Genomic DNA, 11,399 nt, shown 5'->3' on the forward strand with positions numbered 1-11,399 from the left:
AGAGCAAGACAGGAGGTAGTTCCAAGAGGCACTTGAAGCTCCAATGGTAATAAGAAATCATTTTTAAAAAATGATTGAATTGGAGTGATCTATTTTTTTCCTTTTATAAGCCAGCAAGTATCTTTTTACAAGATGGAGTAAATCCACAATTCCGAGGCAAAAGCAGAACAAATGGAGCACATGGAGGTGTTTTCAGGAAAGGGTGAATATAAAAAAACTTTTTCATGGCGTCAGCCTTGGTATGGTTACGCTTTTCTGATTGTCAGGGAGCAAATTGAATTATTTTAGGTCTCAAGGCAAATGCACCCATTGGATCTTTCATTTCTTAATATTTGGCACAACTTTTCAATCTTTATTCATCTTTCCACTAACTGTGGCTTATCCGTATCAGTAGCCTTCATTAAGCCAGACTCAAGCATCCTGTAAGTGCAGCCATGAAATGCAAGATCACAGTTCACAACTGCAAAAAACTGCTTTCACTTTGCTTAAAAAAAAAATTAAGATTTTATTTCATTTGGTCGGTTACTGTGGATAATTGTAATATCTGTCACTTATTCTGCCAAGTATCCATGTTATGTGTTCAGCGAACCATTTTAAACCTTTTCAAGTGGGCGGAAATAGTTTTCTACTTATTGAACCCATCACCTCTTAGCTGAGAACTCTTTTCTTGGTTTTTAAATAGGAAGTAATAAATGCACTTGAGTGCGAGAAAGCTTGATTCTGTTCATTTTTTCCTGCATTTTTCATTGACATGTAATGAGTGCTGTTTTTAAATCTGCGTCCCTCTTGATTCTCTTTTTTAAAAAGGTGTCACCGACTTCGAGTCATCAGTATGAAAAAGTCTGCTTCAATATCTTCCATTAAACATTTCAATTTTCTTTTTTTTTCCATCATATATATATATATATATATATATATATATATATATATATATATATATATATATATATATATATATATATATATATATATATATATATATATATATATATATATATATATATTTATATATTTATATACATATATATATATTAGGGGTGGGAAAATCGAATCGAAAAATTGGAAATCAGGATTTTTTCTTCACAGTTTTAAAATCTATTTTTTTGTTTAAAAATCTTGTTTGTTTGTTTTTTTCAAATAAATAAAATGAATGCACTATAAAATTTGTCATTTTTATTGTTTTTTTTTTATCTTTTTACTGGTCTTCTTGGGCATTATAGCAGCAGAATGATGGTCTGGCTACTGCATTGTTTTTTTTCTCACTGAAATAAAGAAAAATGATGAGCAAAAAAAAGTTTTAAACACTTTTTTTGTTTTTAAAGTGGAACTATTATGTGCATTTCAAGCTAATTTATTTTTATTTCTGAGACCAGAAGGGCTGGGATTGATCGAGTTATTGTCACAAATCACTTTATTTATTTCAGACCAACCCTCTCCGTAGGCTGTCAGATCATCCTGCGGGCAAAACGAGTGGATTGAGACTCTTCTGCATTAAGCCCCGCCTCCCGCCGCTGCACTACATCGGGAGCGCGCACCTCACCTGCTTTCGCCATCATCGTAACATCTCATAAACAGAAGGATTAGGCTAATATGAACTCAATAAAAAAAAACAAAATACAATGTCAACACATAGCATACAGCCCTACATGCTGGAACCTGAATCAGAGCCTGAAAACGAAGTGGAAAACAGCAACCCACAGCAACGAATGCAGCAGGATGTCTCTCTTTGGTAAACTCACCAGCCATCGTTGGAAATAACTTTATCCAACGTTTTCCACCTGCCTGATGTATTTGTACATGCCCTTGTTAACCAGTAGACGGTAACCAATCACCGAACCTTATCCCCCGGGATGTCACAAGGATTTCAAAATAGAAAAAACTCTCTAAAACGACGCATTTTTTGTCGCCATGGAAACCGAACGGAGAGAGTGCTGAAACTCAAACTCAAATTCAAACATGCGTTCAGGTGATAAAAAACAGTGCCGTTCACATGTCTGATGAGGATTCAACACTGTAACACTGTAGAAAGCTCAGAAAACTCCAAATACCATCATAGCACCCCTTTAATCTACAAAAATCAGAAATATCAGAGAATTGTGAGAATCGCAATTTAAATCGAATCGGCACCCAAAAAATCGGAATGTAATCGAATCGGGACAAAGGCGCATATATATATATATATATATATATATATATATATATATATATATAGAGAGAGAGAGAGAGAGAGAGGGAGAGAGAGAGAGAGAGAGAGAGATATAGAGTACATATATAGAGTACGGGAAAAAATGTATTGGAGTCTAGGTAAATATCTGGGGAGAGGTTCAGACAGTGGCCTTTCTGTGAGGCGTTTGCGTGTTCTCCTGGGTGTTTGCGTGGGTGTGGGTTCTCTCCAGGTACTCTAGCTTCCTCCCACGGTCCAAAGACATGCATGTTAGCCTAATTCAGGGGTCTCCCACTCTGATCCTCGATAGCAGCCATCCTGCAGGTTTTAGTGTTTCTCTTGTACAACACACTTGAAAAGGTTCTCCAACAACTTGTAGTCATCTTTTGCACCTGCCTGTTTAATGAGCCATAAATTTGTGTCAGGTGTGTTGCAGCGGGGAAGCACTAACTCCTGCAGGATGGTAGCTCACGAGGACCAGAGCTGGAGACCCCTGGGTTAATTTAGCATTCTAATTTGTCCCAAAGGGTAAGTTTGTGTGAATAGTTGTTTTCCTCTCTGTGTTGGCAATTTGATGGACTGGTGACCTGTTCAGTGTGTACCCTGCCTCTCACCCTATGATTGCTGGGATAGGCTCCAGCTTCCCTGTGACCCTGAACTGGACTGAGCAGGTAAAAGAATGAATGGTTGGTGATATCTGGATTTAGCTGTTTATTTCTCTCTATTTTTTCTCTCTTTTAATGAATATCAAATCACCTTAACCAGCTCGAAGGGGAAACGCTCATGGAAGACACGGTTGATTTTTGCTCCACCAGACAACTCCACTGTATCCACCTGGTCCCCTGAGCCCTCAATCCTCTTCTCAAAGTCCACAGAGAACTGTTGCACCATCCTGAAACACAACAACAATTATAATAAAAAATAAATAAATAATAATAATAATAATAATAATAATATATAAAAGCTAAGCAATGACTTCTCAGCCAAATGTATGGTTATAAAAACGGGAGTGAAGAATCTCACATATTTTCTGTCAACATAATGTAAACACTTCTACTGTGGGAAACCTGGGATACTGACTGCAACAGCTGCTTGGTTTTGCGAGACGGGTCATCCGGCCGATATCCCCGGTATTCTTCTGCCTCCTTGTCCAGAGCCAACAGCTGGGACTGCAGCTTGCTGCGAAAAGCTGGCAGGGTGTCCCGGATGTGGTTAGTTAGTTGCTATGGAGACACAAAACCAGTAGCACGATACAAGTTAAAATCACACTGGGCTGCTAGATTAAAGTGGATTACATTGTGAGCATTTTAGATACAAAGATTAAGCTAAAAATGCCTGGGTATTTCATTGTACTGGAAAGCGATGCAACAATCATCCAGTAAACATGCAGAGAAAATCTGGAATGAGTGGAATTATAAATTATTAGGAGCTGAATTGGAAAGAGCAAGTGTGCTTTCCACCTACTGACAGTTACAGTCTTACAACACCCACACTGATGTGCCATACAATAGCAGCAAAAAAATGAAAAAAAAAAAAAAAAAAAGTAGGTCACTGTCTTATTAATTATGTAAAGTGCACTGTGGGAAAGCAACTGGAGTAAATCCATCATCACCTCGTTGAGCACTTTCTGCAGGCGAGGAGTGCCCATTTTGTCAGCCATGTGCCTGTATGCTGGGTGGGACAAAAAGAACTTCCTCTCAGCCTCTAAAGCTGCCTTGATGTCTTTCTTGCCATCAATGTCCTTCTGACTGCGATTCACCACGCCAATGTACCCTGGGAACAAACAGACAAGGGCATGATTGTGCAAAACAGACACGTGATTTAATAGAAACTGTAGAAAGGGAAAGGTAGGAAAGCTGAACAATTAGAGCAGAGTTGTTATTATTGTGGATAAAAACACAGTGAAAGGCTAATGGAGAAAGCGGAACTACAAGAACAAATCAAAGCCTGGCAGATGATTTTCACCATCAAATATACACACAAATACACACCTCTTCGAAGTGGAAGCAGTTTGTTCTCCAGCACATCTCGGGCATCTGTGCCCTCATCCATCAAATCCAGTTTGGTGATCACTCCAATAGTCCTAAGACCTTGACAAGGCATGAAAAAGTCCCAATGATAAAGGATGCAGATATTCAGACTATAACTGCATATAACCAGTAAAACATCCCAGTACCATGTAAATCATTAGAGCAGGAAATTATCCAGTACTCAAAGACTTTACCACATTTAATGCGTACTATCATGTTAATCTGTATTTGTTGTTTATTATTTTAAGAAGGGGTATTAAACTCTGTCCTCAGGGTCCACTATCTTGTTGTTTCCCTGCTCCTGTGACGGGGTCAAATGTATGGTTTTTAAATGGAATTGTTTTATTGCATGTGTTTTTAACTTTTTGCTGTGCTACTAACAACCCCCCCTGGAGACCCAACAAGCCCAACCCTAATTGTTAAATAAGAACTCCTGTGAGGCGCAGCAGACTATTTAAAGTGGAGCAACTGGTGTGTGAGGGAGAGAGCAGGACAAGGAAGGAAGGAAGGAGACAACGACGACTATGATGGTGACAACGACGACTATGATGGTGACAATGACGACTATGATGGTGACAATGACGACTATGATGGTGACGATGACGAGGAAGGGACCGCTGAGGGGCCAGTGACAATGGGTCCCACCACGGCTTGGCGGTGGTAAGGCAGGAGCCTGAAGTGCAGCAGCCAGTCTGGACCCTATGGCGCAGCTACTCAGTCCTGGGCCTTCGGATATTCCTGGCCCAGGACCAAGTGTGAGTACAATGGCTGAGTTTAGGTTCCAGAGGGAGAGGCTGGCTGCAGGGCCAGTCAGGAGGGATCCCCTCTTAGGATTGTGGACTGCTGTATGTGTACCCTCTGCAGGTCCTGGGATGTGGTGCACCAGAACAGAAGGCTGCATGAGTGGATCCGTCGCTGCAGAGAGGAGGACCACCCCAAGCTGCACAGCGGACATTTTAGAGGACTGGGTTGGAGGATGGGGTTTTAATATTTTAATCTCTTTGGTTTTTAATAAACTGTTTTGTTTTTTTTTTTACTATTAAGGTTTAGTGTGGTTGACTCTACTCCCCCTGATTTTTAAAAGGACCAAGGTGGCTGGGAGAACATTTTTACCTGTCTTTTCTTTTATTTTTCTAAGATGTCCCGGCCACCATGACACTCCAACACACCCGAAAGTAATTGATAAACTGACTTGAAGTTGTTGGATCCATCTGATTTGCTTCAGGTGTGTTGAAGGGAGGGGGGGAACTAAAATGTGCAGGATTAGCAGCCTTCACAGACTGGAGTTTGACACCCCTGCTCTAAAGCAGGGATCACCAACTCAGATCCTCAAGGGCTGGTGTCCTGCTGGTATTGTATGTTTCCCTGCCACAACACACCTGATTCAAACAAAATGGATCTCGACCAGTTTGTCAAGTTCTGCACATCTGTTAAGGACCCATTCCTTTGGATTAGGTGTGTTGCTGCAGGAAAACATTCAATACCTGCAGGACACTGGCCCTCGAACTGGAGTTGGTTAGGAGTCATCCTCGCATGCTCTAATGGGTTAGTCTGAGCCATGAATAGTGCTGGAATCCAAACTTGATCACAAATGGTAACCAGAGGGAAAATACCTGGTACATGTGAGGGCGGGGGGGGGGGAATATAGTTTGAATTCTTTGTGGCAATGCCCAAGTAGCCCCATTGAAAAGTAAGGATCTGTGTTCATTATCAGGTTGAACCTGCCTGTGATTCCTTTTGGTATCAATATAATCGCTAATGAATATGAGGTTTTTTTGTTTGTTTTGTTTTTTTTTTTTTTGTGGGGAGAGTTAAAAATGGAAATCTACAAAAATTAAAACGATTGAGACAAATTAGACTCAGAGGGGATCAGTCATTAGAAAACGATGGCCAGCTAGCTCTCGTTCCCATGCTGTATTAATTAATCTCTTCTCTTTCACAAAGTCGTCTCCATCTCTGCCAGCTGAATTCTTCCTCTTTTCTTTTGAAGAGGCATGAAAATGTCTTGAGTTTTTCCTGTATATATTTGAACATGTTAAGAAACCACTTGCTCAAAAGCCCTGTTACTTTGCTTGGATTGCCAAGGTCTGGACTGACTGAACTGCCATTGAGCAGAGGTAAAACAAGTCCTGTCTTATCACACAGATGAGCACCTTCGTTACATCCAGCCTCTAAGAACATAAAAGCATGGTGGCTGGACTCTGGCTTTAAAGGTGTGTGAACGTTGATGAGGCTGCACCTAAAATATGGATCAGTGCCAATGGTCCAAATCTGAAATGTAGATGTGGATATTTGAGGATGAATTCAGCTATGTGATTCTTTAGCAAGAAAAGATGGCATGTCAGCATGCAAGTTAATGACAAAATAAAACATTTTTCCTTTTCAGAGGTGAAATTAACCATAAAATTGAAAGAACTCCAAGGCTATGTTCTGTATGCTCTGTCATTCGTTATAAAATGCTTTGACATGTATTGACTCTAACTGCGCCCAAATTATCAATTGCTTGGCAGCACAAAACAGTCTCAGAGAAGACATTTTGTGTTAAAGCTAAAGCTGACCGGGGATGTTTAGACACAGTTGATATGAGAGCAGCAGTGCTTTATCCGTTTAGCATTTTGACCAAAGAATACCTTTTGATTTTTCATTAGGTCTCAAACGATCAATGAAAAATGAAGAAAAAATGTTGTTTTAAAACTCATTTGCATTTCTAACCGTCCCTCCTTTGTGTGTAATCATCCCATCCATTTATATTAGCAATACCACCTTTTTGTTTGTTGATTTTCCTCATCTTAAGATTCTTCTTCCCCTTCCTCTCCTTTCTGTTGCTCCCTTCTCCCTGCCCCTTGTTTCTAATAATAAAGAGTCACTTGATCGATGCCTGCAGGAAAATTCTGCTTCCACATTTATGGAGGTCAAAACACAAAGTCAGACTCTCAGCAACATTCCTACAGCTGAACAGACTCACCGCTTTGTTGAGGTATTCACCACCAACCACAAAATCTCATGTTTACAGATTTGACCTCCTTCCTGTTCTAACTCTGTTTTATACATACTTGGTACAGCCTCCTTCAACACTCCCACTATCCCTTTCTTACCACCACACCCTTGCCTTACCCTGGGGGTCCACATCCTTTGAAAGTTTCAGGGCATCAGAGTTAGCCAGGTCAGTGTTGGCTGGAGTGACGGCCAAGATCAAGCAGCTCTCTCTGGTGATGAACTGCATGATCATGTCCCTGATCTGTTGCTCAATGTCTGCAGGCTGGTCTCCAACTGGCACCTTAGTGATCCCGGGCAGGTCGATGAGAGTCAGATTCAGCACTACATAATGAGAGATATGTAATATATGAGTTGTCATACTTCACATTACATAACAAACATACTTCTCCCTCACTATGTTTTAAGTGTGTTGCTGGCATTAAATTCCAATTTTGTTTCAGGATTCCTAAATACATTGCAGCTGGTCAATGAAAATAAAAATATTTTTACTTGCAACGTACTTGTGTCTGTAAAAAAAAAAAGCTCAAACCCATTTATCTTTTCATTTCAGAATTCAAAATGAGTGTGTTTCAAAATGAAGGAGCCTAGTTTCATGCAAATATGTAAATCTAATAGATTTTACAGGTTGCAGCAAGGTCAGCTATTGCACTACATATTTGATCCACTACTATGAAATCATTACTGGTGACATTATTGCTATTTTTTTTTTTATCAGATATATCAAGATTTGTACTGATTTATCATCATACAGCAATATGTTCATCAACTGAAAGAATAAACACATCTACACAGCTAGATACACACAAAACTTAATCTATAGCTAAACACAATCAGCTAACAATTTTTAGCATGCATGTGTTGTTAAAAAGTTAAGATAGCTAAGTGGCAACACAACTTAGTTAATGCTCTCAGATAGCTAACTGACAATAGTTAGCCAAAATGGCTATAGCTAACAGAGCTAACTGACAACAGTTGGCTAGCATTGGTATTGCTAACAGAGCTAACTGACAACAGTTAGCTAGAATTGCTATTGCTAATAGAGCTAACTGACAACAGTTAGCTAGAATTGCTATTGCTAACAGACAATGCAAGTTAGCTAGTGGTGCCTCATAGCTAACGGAGTAATTGCCAATACAGTTAGCTAGATTTAGATAGCTAACAAACCTAACTGACGTGTGATGTAAGATAGCTGTTGGCTAGTTTACACCAAGTTAACCTGGCGTAAATAGCAAACCATAACAAACACTGATGTTATTGTTTGCTTTGTGATATATATTGTCTGATGAATAAATCTTTACTCAGGAAGATTTATTAAAGATATGTTTGAACTTGCTAACACTTGGTGCAGTCATATTACTGATATTTTGCAGGACTTATCTGTAATGCTGCATACTATCTGCACAACATCATTGCATATTCTAGATGAACCTTATTTTTATCTGGATCTTTAGATATCACTACTTGGGATCAGAAATAAGAGATTAACTGACAGTTTTTTTTATGTAGGCCTAGGCTTCTCATAGTCATTTACACGTCAGCATTTTAAGGTCAAGCAAATTATAATTAAATATGTAATATTTATCAAAAGTCTCTTTAGCTACTATTTCTTCCATGCAATTTCACAAAACCATGTTTGTTTCAAAAGACTCATTATCTGCCATCTGTTATTGAAAACTTGCTTTGTTAAAGGCTACTGTAATTCAGAGGTGTTATGTGTACTAGACAGTGAAGAGAGGAAGTGAGCAATTCCATCTGTACCGTGAGGAGAGTAAACCCGTAGGTTGATGGGGACGGGAGATATGCCTTTGTTGGCTCCAGTGACACGATCTGTCTCTGCCTCAATCTCCTGGCGAACCTCATCAAAGTCTGTGAACTTTTTCCCTTTGCAGTGTAGGAATTCAGCCCATTCTGCCAGGATGAGAATATATAACTGTGATCAGTAATGGCTGTGCTGAGAGGAAAATAATGTCAGTGCAAAAGGGAATAAAAGACTGCGAATAAAAACAGCACCATTTTTTAAAGAAAAGGAAGTAGGAGGAGAATGCATTCGAGTGTAAGTGTGACTGTGTGCAAATCTGCATGCTGCTATGTGTGGGTGTGTAAATGTGTGTAAACCCACCAGCATTTGAACTGATAAGCTGCAGAACTAGGGGCCTGCGGGTGACAATGCCAGATCCACGGGGCAGAAAATCCCTGAGAAAAAAGAGCCAATCCTAAATCTTAAAATTCAACCACAGGAAATTTGAACATTTAGTAGCGTAAATACATATACCATAACTAGCTATTTGTCTCATCTTGGGGGTTATTTCCTATAGTAAACCATTTATGATGACATACCAGTTGACTCTTAGCTTCCAATGTCAATTCAGGCCATTTTAACATGGCAACATTAGCTTTCAGCTGCTGTTGCTGCATCCAATGCTCAAACTGTACAGAACAATCTGACCTAGTAAACAACAGGTGAAACGAACACATTGGTGAAAGGAGCATCCTCATTCAAAAACAATGACTGTCTTTTTTCTGAAGAGGTGCACACACTTCTAGTGTACATTAATATACTAGTGTGGACACAAACACAGGCCTGGATGCAAGCTATACATGTTTAACTATTATGTAAAAGGCCTGGTCCATGTAACATTATTGACATTGACCCTCAGAAGGGCCTCGAGTGAGATGAGCTTTGAGAAATGCAGAAGCCTACTTGTCCATTCAGCGCTGTGTGAAGCCATTGATGGACAGATGGACCATTACTCAGCATCACGACTTTCAATGAGGGCCGAAACAGGACTGAATCAATGCATCTACATGGGCATGTGCAAATGTGTGGAATTAAATGTTTGGCTGTTCTAAAGATAACCTGCCAGAAAACATGTTCATTTGTCAAACTGATGTAAAAAAAAAATTACTCCAGTTCTTCTGCAAGCTAAAAAACTGATGGGCTGAAAGTAAATGAGTTATCTTTCATTTTCCTTGTTACATGTTTTAATCTAAAACTCATTTATATTACTTTTTTTTATCTTCAACAAAGAGGAATTCTGGATTTAGCTTGTTTCTCATGCTGGACAGTATAATGATACATTATTCTAGCCACATATTAATCAGGCATCACTTTAGAGATTTAATTCTAAGCAAATTATGCAATCAAATAAGCTTTTTTCTCTTGAAAACACAAGAGTGCTATAATTGGAAGTCAGTGAAATACACCACTCTCAGGAACAGTTGCTATCAATGGGAAGTGGAAATAAATGTCTTTTAGATTTTTGGTGTTTTTTTTAGATGAGTGGCTTCAACATTGTAGACAAAGAACGATCGAGTTTTCAAATAAGGTTAGTTTTGACAGACCAAACTTTATAACATGATTAATATATGTGCTTTTAGGGGGTGTGATGATTTCAAAAGATTGCACATATTCATGTGTTCTGCTGCCCATGTTAAACTCGGAGTATAAGACCCATCATTCTTTGGGTTACCAGAGAAGCAATGGATATTTCTAGCACCTTGGTTGTGCTGATTAGGCCAAAATCCCCAAAGGTGCTGCTGTAACCCAAATAAAGCTCCTCTGCTTTCCAAGTAGCCAGGACACAGAGCTGTGTGTCAGTAAAAAAAAAAAAAAAAAAAAAAAAAAATGGAGGACAGAACATGGAGCGTCAGATGATGCTTTTCAAAGAGGTCTTTTCGATGAGATTCAAAAGCAGGAGAAGATGCTTTGAACTCTGCAGACAGATTGGCTCCATAGGCCTCTTATGTCATCCTCAAGGTTAAAAAGAACAAGGGATTATCCTATTTCCGGTGGTCAATTTTTACCTGCCAACAAAGTTCTCCAGTACGGAGCTTTTGCCTGCGCTCTGACCGCCAACCACCGCGATCTGCGGCAGGTCCAGGTTGCAGGCCTGGCCAATGGAGCTGAAGGCATCCTGCAGCCTGTTGACCAGCGGGATCAGCTCCTCCATGCCACGATTTCCCATGGTGCCTTTAGACGGAGGACTCGGGATCAGCGAATGGACAGAGTAGGGAGGAGGAGGAGGAGGAAGGGGGGTATTGCGCTGCTATATTAGTCCAGGACTACCGTGGTGCTTGTTGATGTAGTGAAGTCATCTAGCCGCGCGTTGCCCCGAGCCAAGCGAGGGTCGCACCGACTGTGTAGACAGAGAAGAAGAAGGGAGGGGGGAGTCAGAAACCAAGAGAGGAAACCAAAGACGAGGAGCAGA

General features: G+C 39.9%; 1 protein-coding gene across 1 annotated transcript in view; it reads right to left on the reverse strand.

Annotated features, from left to right (window-relative positions):
• The window catches only part of dnm3b (dynamin 3b), a gene marked incomplete at both ends in the record, with an annotated part of 40,998 nt that extends 29,842 nt beyond the window's left edge, over window positions 1-11,156 (reverse strand). The window contains 8 exons of the mRNA XM_079244270.1: window positions 2,921-3,056; window positions 3,245-3,387; window positions 3,777-3,937; window positions 4,156-4,254; window positions 7,309-7,512; window positions 8,950-9,099; window positions 9,311-9,384; window positions 10,996-11,156. Coding sequence (XP_079100396.1) covers window positions 2,921-3,056; window positions 3,245-3,387; window positions 3,777-3,937; window positions 4,156-4,254; window positions 7,309-7,512; window positions 8,950-9,099; window positions 9,311-9,384; window positions 10,996-11,156 — 1,128 coding nt within the window. The remainder of the gene's footprint in view (window positions 1-2,920; window positions 3,057-3,244; window positions 3,388-3,776; window positions 3,938-4,155; window positions 4,255-7,308; window positions 7,513-8,949; window positions 9,100-9,310; window positions 9,385-10,995) is intronic.
• Window positions 11,157-11,399: the final 243 nt, after the last annotated feature.

Source organism: Telmatherina bonti (genome assembly GCF_933228915.1).
Source record: "Telmatherina bonti genome assembly, chromosome: 7".
In the NCBI taxonomy this organism is placed as follows: Eukaryota; Metazoa; Chordata; class Actinopteri; order Atheriniformes; family Telmatherinidae; genus Telmatherina; species Telmatherina bonti.